This window comes from Nomascus leucogenys, chromosome 15 (genome assembly GCF_006542625.1).
Source record: "Nomascus leucogenys isolate Asia chromosome 15, Asia_NLE_v1, whole genome shotgun sequence".
Classification (NCBI taxonomy): Eukaryota; Metazoa; Chordata; class Mammalia; order Primates; family Hylobatidae; genus Nomascus; species Nomascus leucogenys.
The window spans coordinates 27,449,653-27,469,888 of record NC_044395.1 but is presented as its reverse complement, the minus strand read 5'-3'; the positions used below and the strand labels follow the sequence as shown (position 1 = coordinate 27,469,888).

At 38.7% G+C, this 20,236-nt stretch overlaps 1 protein-coding gene across 2 annotated transcripts in view; it reads right to left on the bottom strand.

The window, feature by feature from the left end:
- The window catches only part of CWF19L2 (CWF19 like cell cycle control factor 2), a 134,292-nt gene extending 131,530 nt beyond the window's left edge, over nucleotides 1-2,762 (bottom strand). For both annotated transcript variants that reach the window (XR_004033653.1, XM_030829429.1), the window contains exons 1-2: nucleotides 2,615-2,762; nucleotides 908-1,018 (exon numbers count right to left, since the gene is read on the bottom strand). Coding sequence is in view for 1 of the 2 variants with exons in the window: in XM_030829429.1 (XP_030685289.1) it covers nucleotides 908-1,018; nucleotides 2,615-2,719 (216 nt within the window). In the remaining variant the exon portion in view is untranslated. The remainder of the gene's footprint in view (nucleotides 1-907; nucleotides 1,019-2,614) is intronic.
- Between the last annotated feature and the right edge of the window lie 17,474 nt (nucleotides 2,763-20,236).

Sequence of the window (20,236 nt, the reverse complement as noted above, 5' to 3'; positions counted from 1 at the left end):
ATATATGCACTATAAATAAATCATATAACTGGGACTTCTTACCAGAAAAATACTGGGGAAATTTTGGCTTTATTTGTAGATTAATATATCAAATAAACACATATATACACAAACATGTATACATATGCATCTATATACACACAAACACACATACATATAATATCCCTCTATGGTCTCCCCAAAAATTTATACAAGACTATTAGGCCATAAAAAATATAACAAGATAGCACAAATTAAAATTACAGGAAGAGGCTGGGGGAAGGAGCAAGGATAGGGAAAGGGAAGATGTTGATCAAAGGGTACACAGTTTTCATGACACTAGAAATAAGTTTTAGTGATCTATTACTGATGACCACAGTTAATAATAATGTATTATCTATTTCAAAGCCATTGAAGAATAGACTTTTAATGTTCTCACCACAAAAAAATAAGTTGATGAGGTGATGGATATGTTCATTAGCTTAAATGAATCTTTCTACAATGTATACATAGATCAAACCACCACATTGTACCCCATAAATTTACACAATTATTATTTGTCAATTAAAAATAATTTTTAAAAAAATTATAGGAAAACAGGCTTGAGACCTAAAAAAATAAAATAAAATAAATACATAAAGCTTAAAATGCATAAATTTTTAGGCCTATAAGCTTGCTATAGTGGGCCACAAATTTGAAGCTAAGTCTTCTACTAGCCAACTCAAATAACAAAATTTGAGTCATAATGTCCAAAATATTACAGTATCTTACTTCTGCCAAAGAGATGAAACTATTAGCAATGCCAACTATGTGATATTCATTCTGTAACTTACAAAAACATTCTATAAAATTATTCCTCCAATATTAACTTGAATAAGTGCAAAAAAGGACAGATATCCTTACATCAAGTAAACCTGTTAGTATTCACCTGTGAGAATTGTTCGATTCGCTCATTCACATCAGGTAGCATCCATGTATCCTCACCCCGAAGTCGCTTAAGTTCTTTACGCCTTTCTTCTTTTTCAAAATTGGCTTTAGCCTACAACCAAAGAAAAAAAAAAGACAAACTGGCAATTGACCCAACTGCGTTTCACAAAAAAAGGAAAACAAAAATCTCTGTCATTTTTATATAAAAATATCCACTCATGAATGAATGTCTATTCCTTGCCAGGAATTTGCTTCTCCAGTGTAAAAAAAAAAAAAAAAAAATTAAAAAACAAAACAAAGCAAAAATATCTCCTTCTGCATTTCCAATCTCCAGTGATTTGAGTTACCAATCAGAGAGAATCCAGGGACTGAGTCCAGGCCCTCCCCTCTCTCTAGCTCCCTACTTCAATATGACTTGGAATCCCTTTTCCCTTCACCATTCCCATCGCTACTGCCTTAGACTTTTGCAACAGTTAGACCTCCACGCCTTCAATATGCAATGCCTGTAGCCCCAATACCCAGCCCCAAAAATGCCTCAGGAAGAATCATCTTTGTAGAAACAAAAGATCATACTGGTAATTTTTATCCATTCTTCAATATAGTCAAACAAAGCAAGTTTTTCCTAGGAAATCTTTCCTGCCCTCTCTTTCTTTCCCTGTAACTCCAAAGCTGAGTTTGGTCCTTTTTAAATTCTATGCATATCTCCACTATAAGATTTATCTCAACGTACGAAGCTTACTCCCTCCAAAAACTGCTGGAAATACCAAAGAGAAAAGAATGAATAATATATACACACACACACACACACGCACACATTACATATGTTGAAATTAGGAAACAATACCAACATTTCACCTACCCAAGACTAATCGCCCACTCTTCCCCTTTAAAACCTGGCTGTAGTCATTTTCTCTTTAGACTCTCCTCTCCCTCTTCTCTGCTGGCTCCTTCTCATTTGCATTTAAACTTGTTTAAAACTCTTCCAACTTAAATAAAAACAAAAACACTCACTGAATTCTCTGTTGCTCTCCAACTGCAACTTTTCTCTTTCGTTGCCACACTAATTACATATTGAATAGATTGTTAGATAATTCAGTAGTTTACTTTCTCCATTCTTTGTATGTTACCTCTATGTATCTGAAGTTTAGTGAGAAATACAATGTTTCGCGATCTTTTGTGACATGCTAAATATACTGAGATTCGTGTTAACTTTTGTTTGGATTGTTAAGAGCTTACAGTAAGTCTGGAATTGATACCAATACAGACAGGAGAAGGAAATGTCAAACTGAGTCTATTCAAGTATGACTTGAACATGTTTCTGAAAAAGGAAAATTTCATTTCAGATACAGCAGTAGCAATGACTGAGGCTGCGAGACATGCTGGCAGAGTCCTTAAAAGCCGCAGGAGACCTACAAAGTGTGCAGTCCGAGTGATAGAAATGTATAGAATGGGTAACTTAAAAGGTAAAGAAACTTGGAGAAAAAGAGACAGACCTCCCTGAAAAGAGAATTAGCAACTGGCACCTGCCGGAACATCTAAAAAACCGGTAGCTACAAAAGGATTTACCGGCATTGCAAAGGGAGACTTTACCCAAATTAAGGTGAGATTCAGTACTGACGAGGTGAGGGAAGGGGTGAGTGGGCTAGCTTTCGGGAACCCTTAACTCCCACAATAATAAATAACTACAAAAGCCCCAAAACAGAGGTACCTGGCGCAACACCTCGGCCCTGGCATTCCGGGTCTGTTCTTTCCGCTCTTCGATACTCTTCGCACTTTCAAACCTACCACTAGCAGCCGCCATACTTGTTGCCATCGTAAAGCTAAGAAGCCGTAGGGAAATTCTAGTTTACGACGGTCGTAATTTAACAAACAAACCGGGACTTCCGGACCCGAGGAAGGGGGAGCACGGCTCCACCAACAGGGCATGCGCACATCTGAGGTCGCTTAGGGTCCGGGTTACTGCAGCCCAGATTTTTAAGACTCGAAGGGTTGGTGGAGGGTTTAATTCGGGTGTTGGGTGCGATTGTGAACAGGATTAATGCCCGTATACATTTATTATGCACTTTGCAGTATATTAACAGCTTTATCACCAATTCGTCTTAAAATCACCGGAGTAAGTTACAAGCTCTTGGAAGTTAAGTTGGTACCTCTCAAAAGTTTTCTGCCGAAGTACGCTTTGTCCCCAGAGCATATTTCCCTGTGCTGGAGGAATGGGATAAAGAGAGGCTGCCAGAAAGGTAGTGGAAGCTGGCAGGAAAAAAAGAATTGCCTTGAAGATTCAGTGTTTTGTTTTGGTGGATTTTATTTAATATATGAAACACTCATGTGAATTTTGCATTGCACTTCACAATTTACCCGTGCTTAACTTGTTAGAAGTTTACATTATATTTTTTCCTCTAACCTCATATTATTTACTCTTACTTATCCATCCAAGCATTTTTCATTACAATGGGCAGTTACTTATTTATTCGTGCGGGGATTTCTTTGTTTTGTTTTACGAATGTATCGCCCAAACATAAAACTTTTAAGTTCAGAAGAGTAAGACATTCTAAGGTGATGAAGTGCTTTGAGAATATAAGACACTAAGCTTACATTTACAAGAAGAAGAAGGCTGGAGAATTAATTATAAACGATACCTTAAAGACGCTATAAATAAGTAACATAAACCAGGTTGAGGTAAATACTCTTTCTCTTCAGTTTTCATAAAATTTAATGTGTGTTTGCAAGAAGCTTCCAAGAGTTTCTACATTCTCTACCATTCTTGACAGTCTGAATCTTGAGCACACAATGCCTACTTGTTTGATATGCAATAGAAAGTATTCATTTTATTTTAAAATGTAATTTACTAATTGACCTTGTAATATTTAATCAACTGACTACATTGACTGATTTTTGTCATAACTAGCATCAACGTCTTCTCAGATTCTCTTGGAATTCAGAAAAACATCCATTTCACTGTTTTGCATCAATTCAATAAAAATAAACTGTGATTATATTAGAAACGTGTGTGTTTTAATCAATTCAGGCTGCTATAACAAAAATATTATACAATGGATGGCTTATGAATAACAAGTATTTCTCACAGTTCTGGAGGCTGGAAAAGATCAACATGTTGGGCTATTTGCTGTCTAGTGAGGGTGTCTCCTGGTTCCTACAGGGCAGTATTTTTGCTGTGTCTCATATGGCGGAAAGGGAGAGGGATCTCTCTAGAACTTCTTTTATAGGAATTCATGAGGGTGCTGCCCTCATGACCTAATCACCTCCCAGAGTCCCTACCTCCATATACCAGCACATTAGGGATTAGGTTTCAACATAAGAATTTTGGGGAAACAAACATTCGGTCTAGAGCAATGTGCAAAGTTATATGAAGAAAACTTTAAAATCTTGCATAAGCTCCCCAAAAAGACTAGAATGAATGGAGAGGTATACTATGTGCTTAAAGAAGACAACATCATAAAAAATCATTTCTCTATAAATTAACTTATAAATACCATGCAATACAAATAAAATTGCCCAAAAAAAAAGTTGGGGTTAGAGAGGGTAACTAGATATGTTAAAATAGAAAAAAAAAAAAAAAAAGGAAAGAAAAAGCAGATTATTTTGCCTACGTTTGCATTTGGCCACACCTAATGCAAATCCAGTCACATGGCTTAATCAAATAAAGGATAACGTAACAAGGAGCCTAAAAGTAACTGGTCTAGGTTTGGTGCAATTGCTGAAGGAGCCAAATTGTTTATCCTTTTTCGCTTTGTTGCAGTCTGTGACTTTAGTCTTTGTAGTCACAAGCAGGGTATCCCTTCTTTCACATCTGTTCACGGCATCCGATAAACACAAGAATAAAGAGAAAGGACAAAGGGTAAACGTTGTTAGCTAAGCTGGCCTCATTTTTTAATAGAAAAATGATGGCTTTTCCAAAAGCCTAGTTCAGTTTCTTTCATTTAAATCCTATGATCCAGAAATAGGTCATATGATCACAATTAACTACAAAAGTTTCATAAGATTGCAGGATAGTTGTGTTATAGAATGTCACTCAACTTGGGTTTGTCGGAGGTTCTTTTGTGATTAAATTCAAATTTGGCCTCTTAAGCAGGACGATCATAGAAATGAGGCGGTCTTACTGCATCCTGTTGGGTAGCGCATGATTTCCAGTTGTTCCATTACAGGTGATGTTAATTCTGATCATTTAAATAAAGTGGCATCTGCAGAGCTTCTCTGCTGTAAAGTACCTCTTTTCCTTCTATAATAAGTATTTTGTGCAGTGGTTCTTTGAAACTATGTAAATTATGTACCAAATTTTCAAGTTATTTATTTTTATATAATACGGATTCATAATTTCTCAGTGGATTCCTGTTTTTGTTCAGTAGGATAAAAATTAGTTATCAGTATTTATTTTGATCCTCAAATTGGTCCAGGTTAGACCAGTGAGAGCCCTTTCAAGTTGGTTCCTATGTCCTTTAGACATGTACCCACATTATTATATATATATATATATATATATATATATATATACTCAAGTTCTAGGGTACATGTACAGAATGTGCAGATTTGTTACATAGGTATACACGTTCCATGGAGGTATGCTGCACCCATCAACCCGTCATCTACATTAGGTATTTCTCCTAATGCTATCCCTCCCCTAGCCCCCCACCCCACAACAGGCCCCGGTGTGTGATGTTCCCCTGTCTGTGTCCATGTGTTCTCATTGTTCAACTCCCACTTATGAGAACATGCGCTGTTTGGTTTTCTGTTCTTGTGTTAGTTTGCTGAGAATGATGGTTTCCAGCTTCATCCATGTCCCTGCAAAGGACATGAACTCATCCTTTTTATGGCTGCATAGTATTCCATGGTATATATGTAACACATTTTCTTAATCCAGTCTATCATTGATGGGCATTTGGGTTGGTTCCAAGTCTTTGCTATTGTGAACAGTGCAGCAATAAGCATATGTGTGCATGTGTCTTTATAGTAGAATGATTTATACTCCTTTGGGTATATACCCAGTAATGGGATTGCTTGGACAAATGGTATTTCTGGTTCTAGATCCTTGAGGAATCACCACACTGTCTTCCACAATGGTTGAACTAATTTACACTCTCACCAACAGTGTAAAAGCATTCCTATTTCTCTACATCCTCTCCAGCATCTGTTGTCTCCTGGCTTTTTAATGATCACCATTCTAATTGGCAGGAGATGGTACCTCATTGTGGTTTGATTGGCATTTCTCTAATGACCAGTGAAGATGAGCTTTTTTTCATGTTTATTGGCTGCATAAATGTCTTCTTTTGAGAAGTGTCTGTTCATATCCTTAGCCCACTTTTTGATGGGGCTTTTTTTCCTTGTAAATTTACTGAAGTTCTTTGTAGATTCTGGATATTAGCCCTTTGTCAGATAGATTGCAAAAATTTTCTCCCATTCTGTAGAATGGGAGAAAGATAGATTGCCTGTTCACTCTGGCGATAGTTTCTTTTGCTGTGCAGAAGCTCTTTAGTTTAATTAGATCCCATTTGTCAATTTTGGCTTTTGTTGCCATTGCTTTTGGTGTTTTAGTCATGAAGTCTTTGCCCAAGCCTATGTCCTGAATGGTATTGCCTAGGTTTTCTTCTAGGGTTTTTATGGTTTTAGGTCTTACGTTTAAGTCTTTAATCCATCTTGAGTTAATTTTTGTATAAGGTGTAAGGAAGGGGTCCAGTTTCAGTTTTCTGCATATGGCTAGCCAGTTTTCCCAACACCATTTATTAAATAGGGAATCCTTTCCCCATTTCTTGTTTTTGTCAGGTTTGTCAAAATCAGATGGTTGTAGATGTGTAGTGTTATTTCTGAGGCCTCTGTTCTGTTCCATTGGTGTATATCTCTGTTTTGGTACCAGTACCATGTCATTTTGGTTACTGTAGCCTTGTAGTATAGTTTGAAGTCAGGTAGCGTGATGCCTCCAGCTTTGTTCTTTTGCTTAGGATTGTCTTGGCTATGTGGGCTCTTTTTTGTTCCATATGAAATTTAAAGTAGTTTTTTCTAATTCTGTGAAGAAAGTCAATGGTAACTGGATGGGGATAGCATTGCATCTACAAATTACTTTGGACAGTATGGTCATTTTTACAGTACTGATTCTTCCTATTCATGAGCATGGAATGTTTTTCCATTTGTCTGTGTCCTCTCTTATTTCCTTGAGCAGTGGTTTGTAGTTCTCCCTGAAGAGTTCCTTCACGTCTCTTATAAGTTGTATTCCTAGGTATTTTATTCTCTTTGTAGCAATTGTGAATGGGAGTTCACTCATGATTTGGCTGTTTGTCTGTTGTTGGTGTATAGGAATGCTTGTGATTTTTGCACATTGATTTTGTATCCTGAGACTTTGCTGAAGTTGCTTATCAGCTTAAGGAGATTTTGGGCTGAGACGATGGGGTTTTCTAAATATACAATCATGTCATCTGCAAACAGAGACAGTTTGACTTCCTCTCTTGCTATGTGAATACCCTTTATTTCTTTCTCTTGCCTGATTGCCCTGGCCAGAACTTCCAATATTCAATGTTGAATAGGAGTGGTGAGAGAGAGCATCCTTGTCTTGTGCTGGTTTTCAAAGGGAATGCCTCCAGTTTTTGCGCATTCAGTGTGATATTGCCTGTGGGTTTGTCAAAAATAGCTCTTATTATTTTGAGATACTTTCGATCAATACCTAGTTTACTGAGAGTTTTTAGCATGAAAGGGTGTTTAATTTTATTGAAGGCCTTTTCTGCATCTATTGAGATAATCATGTGGTTTTTGTCATTGGTTCTTTTTAAGTGATGGTTTACATTTATTGATTTGCATATGTTGAACCAGCCTTGCATCCCAGGGATGAAGCCGACTTGATCATGGTGGATAAGCTTTTTGATGTGCTGCTGGATTGGGTTTGCCAGTATTTTATTGAGGATTTTCACATTGATGTTCATCAGGGATACTGGCCTGAAATTTTCTTTTTTTGTTGTTGTGTCTCTGCCAGGTTTTGGTATCAGAATGATGCTGGCCTCATAAAATGAGTTAGGGAGGAGTCCTTCTTTTTCTATTGATTGAAATAGTTTCAGAAGGAATGGTACCAGCTCCTATTTGTACCTCTGGTAGAATTCGGCTGTGAATCCTTCTGGTCCTGGACCTTTTTTTGTTGGTAGGCTATTAATTACTACCTCAATTTTAGAACTTGTTATTGGTCTATTCAGGGAGTCGACTTCTTCCTGGTTTAGACTTGAGAGGGTATATGTGTCCAGGAATTTATCCATTTCTCCTAGATTTTCTAGTTTATTTGCATAAAGGTGTTTATAGTATTCTCTGATGGTAGTTTGTATTTCTGTGGGATCAGTGGTGATATCCCCTTTATCATTTTTATTGCACCTATTTGATTCTCTGTTTTCTTCTTTATTAGTCTGGCTAGTGGTCTATCTATTTTGTTAATCTTTTCAAAAAAACCAGCTCCTGGATTCATTGATTTTTTGAAAGGTTTTTCATGTCTCTATCTCATTCAGTTCTGCTCTGATCTTAGTTATTTCTTGTCTTCTGCTACCTTTTGAATTTGTTTGCTCTTGCTTCTCTAGTTCTTTTAATTGTGATGTTAGGGTGTGGATTTTAGATCTTTCCTACTTTCTCTTGTAGGCATTTAGTGCTATAAATTTCCCTCAAAGCACTGCTTTAGCTGTGTCCCAGAGATTCTGGTACATTGTGTGTTTGTTCTCACTGGCTTCAAAGAACTTATTTATTTCTGCCTAATTTCATTATTTACCCAGTAGTCATTTAGGAGCAGGTTGTTCAATTTCCATGTAGTTGTGCAGTTTTGAGTGAGTTTCTTAATCCTGAGTTCTAATTTGATTGCATTGTGGTCTGACAGACTGTTATTTCCATTCCTCTACATTTGCTGAGGAGTGTTTTACTTCCAATAATGTGGTCAATTTTAGAATAAGTGTGATGTGGTGCTGAGAGGAATGTATATTCTGTTGATTTGGGGTGGAGAGTTCTGTAGATGTCTATTAGGTCTGCTTGGTCCATAGCTGAGTTCAAGTCCTGGATATCCTTGTTAATTTTCTGTCTCGTTGATCTGTCTAAAATTGACATTGGGGTGTTAAATTCTCCCACTATTATTGTGTGGGAGTCTAAGTATCTTTGTAGGTCTCCAAGAACTTGCTTTATGAATCTGGGTGCTCCTGTATTGGGTGTATATATATTTAGGATAGTTAGCTCTTCTTGTTGCATTGATCCCTTTACCATTATGTAATGGCCTTCTTTGTCTCTTTTGATCTTTGTTGGTTTAAAGACTGTTTTATCAGAGACGAGGATTGCAACCCCTGCTTTTTTTTTACTTTATGTTTGCTTGGTAAATATTCCTTCATCCCTTTATTTGGAGCCTATGTGTGTCTTTGCACGTGAGGTGGGTCTCCTGAATACAGTACACCGATGGGACTTAACTCTTTATCCAATTTACCAGTCTGTATCTTTTAGTTGGAGTATTTAGCCTGTTTACTTTTAAGGTTAATATTGTTATGTGTGAATTTCATCCTGTCATTATGATGCTAGCTGGTTATTTTGCCCATTAGTTAATGCAGATTCTTCATAGTGTCAATGGTCTTTACAATTTGGTATGTTTTTGCAGTGGCTGGTACCAGTTGTTTCTTTCCATGTTTAGTGCTTCCTTCAGGAGCTCTTGTAAGGCAGGCCTGGTGGTGATAAAATCTCTCAGCATATGCTTGTCTGTAAAGGATTTTATTTCTCCTTTGCTTATGAAGCTTTGTTTGGCTGGATATGAAATTCTGGGTTGAAAATTCTTTTCTTTAAAAATGTCGAATATTGGCCCCCACTCTCTTCTGGCTTGTAGGGTTTCTGCAGAGAGATCTGCTGTTAGTCTGATGGGCTTCCCTTTGTGGGTAACATGACCTTTCTCTCTGGCTGCCTTTAATATTTTTTCCTTCATTTCAATCTGATAATTATGTGAATCTGATGATTATGAGTCTGATGATTATGTGTCTTGCGGTTGCTCTTTTCAGGGAGTATCTTTGTGGTGTTCTCAGTATTTCCTGAATTTAAATATTGGCCTGTCTTGCTAGGTTGGGGAAGTTCTCCTGGATAATATCCTGAAGAGTGTTTTCAAACTTGGTTCCATTCTCCCCGTCACTTTCAGGTACACCAATCAAATGTAGGTCTGGTCTTTTCACATAGTCCCATATTTCTTGGTGGTTTTGTTTGTTTCTTTTCACTCTTTTTTCTTTAATCTTGTCTTCATGCTTTATTTCATTAGGTTGCTCTTCAATCTCTGATATCCTTTGTTTTGCTTGATCAATTCGGCTATTGATACCTGTGTATGCTTCATGATGTTCTCGTGCTGTGTTTCTCAGCTCGATCAGGTCATTTATGTTCTTTTCTAAACTGGTTATTCTAGTTAGCAGTTCTTGTAACCTTTTATGAAGGTTCTTAGCCTCCTTGCATTGGGTTAGAACATGCTCCTTTAGCTCAGAGGAGTTTGTTATTACCCACCTTCTGAAGCCTACTTCTGTCAGTTCATCAAACTCATTCTCTGTTCAGTTTTGTTCCCTTGCTGGGAAGGAGTTGTGATCCTTTGGAGGAGAAGAGGCATTGTGGTTTTTGGAACTTTCAGCCTTTTTGCACTGGTTTCTCCCCATCTTCATGGATTTATCTACCTTTGGTCTTTGATGTTGGTGACCTTCAGATGGGGTTTCTGAGTGGATGTCCTTTTTGTTGATGTTGATGCTATTCCTTTCTGTTTGTTAGTTTTCCTTTTTACAGTCAGGCCCCTCTACTGCAGGTCTGCTAGAGTTTGCTGGAGGTCCATTCCAGACCTTGTTTGCCTGGGTGTCACCAGCGGAGGCTGCAGAACAGCAAAGATTGCTGCCTGTTCCTTCCTCTGGAAGCTTTGTCCCAGAGAGGCACTCGCCAGATGCCAGCTGGAGCTCTCCTGTATGAAGTGTCTGTCGACTCCTGCTGGGAGGTGTCTCCCAGTCAGGAGGCACAGAGGTCAGGGACCCACTTGAGGAGGCAGTCCGAGCCTTAGCAGAGCTCAAACACTGTGCTAGGCGATCTGCTGCTCTCTTCAGAGCTGGCAGGCAGAGACGTTTAAGTCGGCTGAAGCTGTGCCCACTGCCGCCCCTTCCCCCAGGTGCTCTGTCCCAGGGAGATGGCAATTTTATCTATAAGCCCCTCCCTGGGGCTGCTGCCTTTTTTTCAGAGATGCCTTGCCCAGAGAGGAGGAACCTAGAGAGGCAGTCTGGCTACAGCAGCTTTGCTGAGCTTTGGAGGTCTCCGCCCAGTTGGAACCTCCCCGTGCTTTGTTTAAACTGCGAGGGGAAAACCGCCTACTCAAGCCTCAGTAATGGTGGACGTCCCTCCCCCGACCAAGCTCAAATGTCCCACGTCGACCTCAGACTGCTGGGCTGGCAGTGAGAATTTCAAGCCAGTGAATCTTAGCTTGCTGGGTTCCACGGGGGTGGTTTCCGCTGAGCTAGAACACTTGGCACCCTGGCTTTAGTCCCCTTTCCAGGGAAGCGAATGGTTCTGTCTCACTGGCATTCCAGGCACCACTGGGGTAAGAAAAAAACTCCTGCAGCTAGCTCAGTGTCTGCCCAAACAGCCGCCCAGTTTTGTATTTGAAACCCAGGGCCCTGGTAACATAGGCACCAGAGGGAATCTCCTGGTCTGTGGGTTGTGAGGATCGTGGGAAAAGCGTAGTATCTGGGCTGGATAGCACCGTCCCTCATGACACAGTCTCTCATGGCCTCCCTTGGCTAGGGGAGGGAGTTCACTGACCCCTTGCACTTTCTGAGTAAGGTGACACCCCACCCTGCTTCGGCTCGCCCTCCGTGGGCTACACCCACTGTCTAACCAGTCCCAATGAGATGAGCTGGGTACCTCAGTTGAAAATGCAGAAATTGCCCACCTTCTGCATTGATCTCACTGGGAGCTGCAGACCGGAGCTGTTTCTATTTGGCCATCTTGCTAGACTCTGCTATAGTAAGTCTTAAAATTGGATAATGTGAGTCCTCCAACTTTGTTCTTCTTCAGTTATTGTGCTGGCTATTTGAGGCTTTTTTTCCTTCCATATAAAATTAAGAATAGGTTTGTCAATATCTTCAAAATTGCTTGCTGGAAATACTGTCACATTTTATGTAAACAGTTTACATTTTTAGAAAACTAGATTACGTTTTTCCAAATATGGAAATATGTTGTGATACTAAGTATGCTTATATTATTAAATATAATTCTTCAATCTATGTAAGACTAGAGATTCTGACATGCCCTCCCCTGAAGTGCAAGCTTCTGATTGAGTATTCCTGACTTAGACCTTCCATACCACAGAGAAACATAATTTGTTTCTATCAGTCTTTTCAAAATAATAGCTCCTGAAGGTAGTTTATTAACCAAAACATATAGGGCTTAATATGTGCCAGGCAGTGTTCTAAGTACTTTATAAAAGTTAATTCATTTAATCCGTAAATGATTATCTGTGGCTCATAATTTCATTTGAATTCTATAAGTGTTATTACTATAATGCCTACTTTTTAGATGCTATAAGTGTTATTATTATAATACCTACTTTTTAGATGAAGAACTGAGGCATGGAGATGTTAAATAATTTGCCAGAGTTCATACTATTAGTAAATTATAGACCCAGGATTTGAGTTAAGGTAGTCTTGCTCCCCTGTATATGTACTTAACCACTATTCTGCATTGCTTTTCAATGACAGATGAGAAACTTCAGCCTTAAATGAGTCACTTCTTTCTTGTCAATGAGTATAAGTGGTGTGATAATAATTTAAACAAAATAAAGCATTAATTTGCTTATTCCAAAAACATCTGAGGGACTCACCATGTACAAGTTATTACCCAGGCTTTTCTCTACTACTTTTTAATAGATACCAGAAATGAGTTAATCAATCTTAATTGTGCCAAATGAGTTTCACATTGTAAAATTGACTTGGAAGACTTGCATGATAAAAAACAAAATTATGAGCCACAGATAAAGCCTATAAAACTTGATGTCTTTGGCTCAAAACTAAAGTGCATAAACAGTATTTTATGTTTGTTCTATTTTTATATGACCACACTGAACAGATGATTATGTCTAATCCATGTTTCTTTAAGATCATAACTAATACATGTTTTAGAACTAGACACTGGGAAGAGAATGAGGGCTCAGATACTGGGGCCAAAAGTGAATCTAATTTTCATAGTATTTCTTGATTTCCTTACTGTAGGTTCTTTGGTGATGGCATTTATCACAATAAAGAATTATAGCAACAAAATGACCACAGTTGTACATTTTCCCTCTTGAAGACCATAGTCTGTGAAATGTTGCTCTGTTGGTACCAGAAAGCTCTTATTTTTTCTGAGTAAGATTTGACAGCTGCTGTGTAAATAAAATATAAAGTTTACACAGAGATTTTAAAATTTCATTTCTAGTATTCTGAACTTTGGAAACAAGTTATTTCATTGATTCTACTCATACATATGATCACTCGCTCAAGCTATATACTTTCAAGACTCGGCTAAAAACCACTTCTTCAGATGAATCTGACTGACTCCACAGGGATGGAATATTTGCTCCCACACCACTTTTCCTTTCCTCTGCTAAATCATTGTATTTAGTGGGGTATAGCCTAAGCTGCTGTAACAGAGGAACCCCAAAATACAGCAGGTAAATGAGACAGGTGTGAACACTGTTGGCTAACGGTCCACCCACAGGAGGATAGTCAGAGACAGGTGATGGTGCTCCTCCACCATCTGGGGACTTAGATGCCTTGTGGCTCACCAGCCTCTAAAGTATTTCCTCATATTCAAGTTCAAAGTTGGTGCAATGCCACCACATCTGTATGTCAGCCCACGGGGAGCGTGAATAAACAGATGGCAGACAAACAGTTTCATTAGAGAATGTGATCCCAAAGTTGTAAATATCATTTTGTACACATCCCATTGGCTAGAACTTTAGTCCCATGACCACCACTAGTTGCAGGAGAGTCTGGAAAACGTGGTTTCTAGCTGAGCAAACATGTGCTCAGCTAAAACTCAGGAGGTTCTATAAATAAAAAGTAGAAGGTGGAACAGATATTGGGGGATAATTAACCATCCCTATCATGAACACTTGACACATCATTGTAATTATTTATTTTTTATGTATGTTCCTCCTGGACATATAAACCCTTGATAGGGATCATGTCAAATGTACCTTTATCCCCAGTGCCTAACATGGTGCCATGGTATGTGCTCAATAAATCTTTTCTTGATTGAATTCAGATTTGCTTAATCTTTCACTGCAAGAGTACTCCTTTTTCTCATTTTCAAGAATTACCTTCACCAATAAGCCTTCTCAGACTAATGTTTCTGCCAGTCAGAAATTGACACTCTGGTAGCCACTAACCACATGTGCCTATTTTGATTTTAAATTCAGTTTTTCCATCATGTTGCTAGAGAATATATATTGGAGAGAACGGATATAGGATGTTTTCATCATCACAGAAAGTTTTATTGGACAATGCTGGTCTAGGAATTTTAATTAGCCCTTTTATACACATTTGCATGGCGTATGGCTGTTAATTTTCACACATTTGCTATAGTGTGTTGGTTTCTCCATCATCAACTTAAGGGGGAACACAGAGAGGATGATTACATTGGTACTAAGTGGGTGCCTTGATAATTTGACTGTTAGATATGGAAAGAAAGAACTTCAGAAATAATCTGCTCCAACCCAGTAATTTCAAAGAGGAGGAAACTGAGGTCCAAACAAATGAGTTCCCTTATCCCAGCTCACCCCCAGAGGCTGCTGATTTTTCCTCTTCTGCTTTTCACATTAGAATAAAATATACAGGGGCAAGATATTATAGAAGAGTGCTACCAATGGATAGACCAAATTCATTCATAAATTCAACATTTACTGAGGTCCTTTATATCAACTTATCTGATCGGCCCCAAGGTCCTGCCCCTCACTAAGCTTAGATTCTAGTGGAGAAAAGGAATCTTCCTTCACCTTTGTTTAACCAGTCACCTATGTCTAGAAACTCTAAATATGCATCTTCAACCCATCAGAGGCCAACAATACATTCCCCTTTATTCCGCACATGTTCTGTAATTTACACATGCTATTCCCTCAGCCTGGGATGCTCTTTTTAAATTACGTGAATGTCTATACAGTTTCAACAAAATGCAATCAGAGAAGTTTTGTTGCTATGCTTGTTTCTCCCACTCTTTCCTCACTCCTCTATAGGTAATCATTATTATTAACCTTTAGCAATTCTTCTTTGGTTTCTTTTTAAAACTATAAGCACAAAAGGAAGCATACCAGACATTATGTACCTTATGATACAATAGGAAGTATATAGAATCACTGACAAGGTATTTTTATCAAAAACAAAAACCAGTGAATTCAATCCAGCCTTCAGACTTATTTTATTGGAAACATTGGAGCTAGAGAAAAGGTTAAGGGACACTACTAGGAAGCAATTGACCAGATCCATTAAGTTGGGTGCCTCAACTCAGGCAAAGATAAAATGAAAGAACAACAGTAACCTTGAACCCCACCTCCTTCACCTCTTCTCTGTTTTTCTTAATGAGTCACTTATTGCTTGTGAATGAAATAGTTTACTATAGAAAGACATGCGGGGATGATGCACAATGTTTGCACGTGTGGATGGAGAGGGGAGAAAGAGCAGAGGACTAAGATCTTTATTCTGTCCTCACCTCAGAAATAGATACATTTATTTATATATTTAAATTATTATTTATTTGTAACTTTTTACAAATCATTTGTAATGATTTGCTATTTAAAATTAGTTTTTAATTTATTTATAATTTTAATTTTATTTTTAAAATGTTTATTTTTATCTTATATGGTAAGGTTTTGTGTTCTTATTAAATTGTTGACTCTAAACTGTTGTTTGGAAAAGTAAAATGTAGATATGCTTAATGGAAAAAAAGATGGCTCTGAAATGTTCTTTTCCAAGGAACAGTATGGCTTTAGATATGCATCGAAGATCTTTAATAGCAAGCTGATATTTTTGGTTTGCCTCTGTTATCTTGTTTTAGAGACTTTCCCATCTTCTGATTCATCAGAGATGACTGACAAGGAAAATTGTAGACTGATGATTTTATGGTAATGACATTCTAAGAGTGCCTTACTCTTCCTTTTAGTCCCCTTTGTCCAGGGGGACAATTGAATGATTGGGTTCAAATACATTTTTACTCATTTATTCAACAAACATGTATCAGACATAGAATATGTGCCAGACACTGCATAAAAATTTAGTCTCCAAAGATGAAAGCCATTGGCCCCATCTTCAAAAGCTTAGAATTTTGCAAGGAAGGCAAACAAGTAAACCAGAAATTACTCACCAACTGTATTAGTCTGTTCTCACACCAATAAAGACATACCTGAGACTGGGTAATTTATAAAAGAAAGAGGTTTAATTGACTCACAGTTCCTCCTGGCTGGGGAAGCCTCACAATCACAGTGGAGCAAGGAGGAGCAAAGTCACATCTTACATGGTGGCAGGCAAGAGGGAAAATGAGAACCAAGCAAAATGGGTTCCCTTTATCAAAACGATCAGATTTTGTGAGACTTATTCACTACCACGAGAATAGTATGGGGGAAACTGCCCCCAAGTTTCAATTATCTCCCACCAGGCCCCTCCCACAACATGTGGGAATTATGGGAGCTACAGTTCAAGATGAGATTTGGGTGGGGACTCCAATCTCTAGTCTTTTTGGAGACTCAGCTTTTATGTAGTGCCCAGCACATATTCTATGTCTGATACATGTTAGTTGAATAAATGAGTAAAAAATTATTTGAGTTCAATCATTCAGTGCCCTGGACAAGGGGGACAAAAAGGAAGAGTAAGGGGACACAGCCAAACGATATCACCAACCTCGTTCTTTGCAAAAACCAACCATGTTCCTGCCTCAGGTCATTTACCCATGCTATTCCCTCAGCCGGGGATGCCCTTTTTAAATTATGTGAATGTCTATACAGTTTCAACAAAATACAATCAGAGAAGTTTTGTTTCTATGCTTGTTTCTCCCACTCTTTCCTCACTCCCCTATAGGTAATCATTGTTATTAACCTTTGGTAATTCTTCTTTGGTTTCTTTTTAAAACTATAAGCACAAAAGGAAGCATACCAGACATTATGTACCTTATGATACAATAGGAAATATATAGAATCACTGACAAGGTATTTTTATCAAAAACAAAAACCAGTGACTTCAACCCAGTCTTTAGACCTATTTTTTCGGAAACATTGGAGCTAGAGTAAAAGGTTAAGGGACACTACGAGGAAGCAATTGACCAAACCCAGAATTCTACTAGACAAATAATACATCCTGAGATCACTCCATAGCAAGATATATAACTCATCCTAATTCCTTTTTATAGCTGCATAGTATCCTGTTACAAGAATTTATTTAAATTCATTTATGGCCTATTTTCCCCCACCAAAAAATAAGTTCTATTAAGGTAGAGATTTTAGGCTATTTTTGCTTCAGTGCCTAAAACAGTGCCTACCATAAATATATGTTGATTGAATGAATTTCAAGGCACATAGTGGCTCTGATACAAAAATCCTTGGGATGATTGCAGGACGGAGGGTGAAGGATCCTCTTAGGTCAGGACCAAGTTTCAGGGTTGAAACTTCTGAAAAGGTTTCCCATAGGCAGTAATACTAAACAGCATCTTGAAAAGCCTGTAACAGGTAGCAGGATAAAGGGGTGGGGGAAGAGGGAAAGGTGCCTTCTGGGCAGAAAGCACAGAATGACCAAACGGACAGAGGCACGAGAAAACATGGTACATTCAGGGCATGGGATCAGGTAAATTGACTGCCCCTATATCTAACAATTAAGCTAGGATGAATTAGAATGATCTCTTCCTCTGATGTAACAACTTGGGAAGAATCTTGCTTCTTTGAATGTCACTCGACACCTGACTCTACTCCTGGGCTTCTTCCTTGAAAGATCTACAGAGGTTGAGAACTAGTGGTGCTTAAGCCCATGTACAAGAGGCATTTCCATCACCCTAAGGAAAAATGCCCCAGCTGTGAGTTTATCTCCTGCCAAGGGACCAAAGGAGGTCCTTCTTCGTCTTCTTTACATTCCCAGTAAATAGGTCTCTGTATCAAGAGGCTGGGCGTTATAAGTGATTCATTCAGTTAACTGAAATAGTAAGTAAAGGAAGATTGGAATATGCCATCTCCCTTTCCTTTTTGCCTCGGGCTAACTCAGAGATATCTGGAACATGTATATCTGTATTAGTCAGGGTTCTCTAGAGAGATAGAACTAATAGGATAGATGTATACATGAAGGGGAGTTTATTAAGGAGTATTGACTCACACGATCACAAGGTGAAGTCCCACAATAGGCCATCTGCAAGCTGAGGAGCAAGGAAGCCAGAGTCCCAAAACTTCAAAAGTAGGGAAGCCAACAGTGCAGCCTTCAGTCAATGGCCAAAGGCCTGAGAGCCCCTGGCAAACAACTGGTGTAAGGCTGAGTCCAAAAGCTGAAGAACTTGGAGTCTGATGTTCAAGGGCAGGAAGCATGCACCACGGGAGAAAGATGAAGTTCGGAAAACTCAGCAAGTCTGCTCTTCCCACCTTCTTCTACCTACTTTATTCCAGCCTCACTGGCAGTTGATTAGATGGTGCCCACCCACATTGAAAGTGGGTCTGCCTCTCCCAGTCCATTGACTCAAATGCTAATCTTTTTTGGCAACATCCTCACAGACATATCCAGGAACAATACTTTGCATCCTTCAATCCAATCAAGTTGACACTTAATATTAACCATCTCAATATCCAAAGGGAGTAGTCTGATAAGTAACTGGATTCATGTGTCTAGGGTAACAAGTTGTAAGAAGCCATAAACTTTGCACTTCTCTGGACTTGGAACCTCATCTTTTAAATTCTAGATCAGGTTATAACCAAAAGAAGAGACGGCCTCTTGGAGACTGTCTGATTTGATTTATTTTATTAGAGAGGCTGCACATCACACAGCTGGTGCATCTCAGGCGAGGAAAACCAGCCAACGCAGAGTTGATTAGAGGGGCTGCGGCACCTGCTTATCCAGTACCACAGGCATCCAAGAGAGCATGCCATGAAATATTGTCTAACAACTCTGGTATGGTTTACACAGAGACCTTGTGTCTTTATCTTTAAAAGGCAATTTTATTGTTGAGAAGAAACACCCATGAGCCTTTCTACTAAAAAGAGTCAAAGGAAATGAGCACATCAAAAATCTAAAGGCTAGATTTTGATACCTTTTCCCTTCCTTTCCCTGTCCCCCACCTATCATGCAATGTAGAGGAGAGACCATGCTGACATTGATACAGCTAAGGTCAGAGCCGCCAGCTGAGCCCTGGCTTACAATGACAAGTTGCCTGTGTCTGCATCATCTTACAGGGTCTTCTCTGCCCTGTCCCCTCACTATTACCACCACCACCCCCATGTAAAGATATATGCAGACCTGTGAGGGCTGATTCCAGATTCTAACATTGTTCAGTCCTATTCCTCACTGAAGACAGCTAAGCTTAAGGAACAATGAGCTTTTGGTTTTTGGTTGTTTTTTTTTTTTATTTTTCTTCTCTGTTTCTTTTTTAAAAAACTTTAAAATATATTCTTAGAGATCTCTATTCTAATCCTTTTTACTTTTTGAAAGAGTCCCAGTTTGGATAAGTCATATGTCCACTCTATTATTAAGCTGACCTTTTTTCCTTTTCAGCATAAGCCTGCCTATCTTTAGGTGAAGGTAGGGTTCAAGGAAAGGCCAAGAGCCTTCTCTAGCAATGTGCTGAAGTCAGTAGCACAGATTTAAAAGTCCCTGTTTTCCAGTGACTAGAGTACTACTTTAAAAGGTATTAATGAGTCCATCAAGTAAAGTGAAAGTTTATTAAGAAAGTAGAGGAGTAAAAGAATGGCTACTCCATAGACAGAGCAGACCCAAGGACTGCTGGTTGCCCATTTTTATGGTTATTTCTGGATGATATGCTAAACAAGGGGTGGATTATTCATGCCCCCCTTTTTTAGACCATATAGGGTAACTTCCTGGTGTTGCCATGGCATTTGTAAACTGTCATGGCACTAATGGGAGTGTAGCAGTGAGGATAACCAGAGGTCACTCTCGTTGCATCTTGGTTTTGGTGTGTTTTGGCCGGCATCTTCACTGCAAGCTGTTTTATCAGCAAGGTCTTAAGGACTAAGCTCTGATTTTTTTTAAAATTTTGCCTAAATTCCTACCTAAGGGGTCTGGGGAGTCATGCCCTACAAACCATAAATTCTCATCAGATGGGTTTTATTTAACCCTGTATATAGTGACTTACTTTCCAATATGAC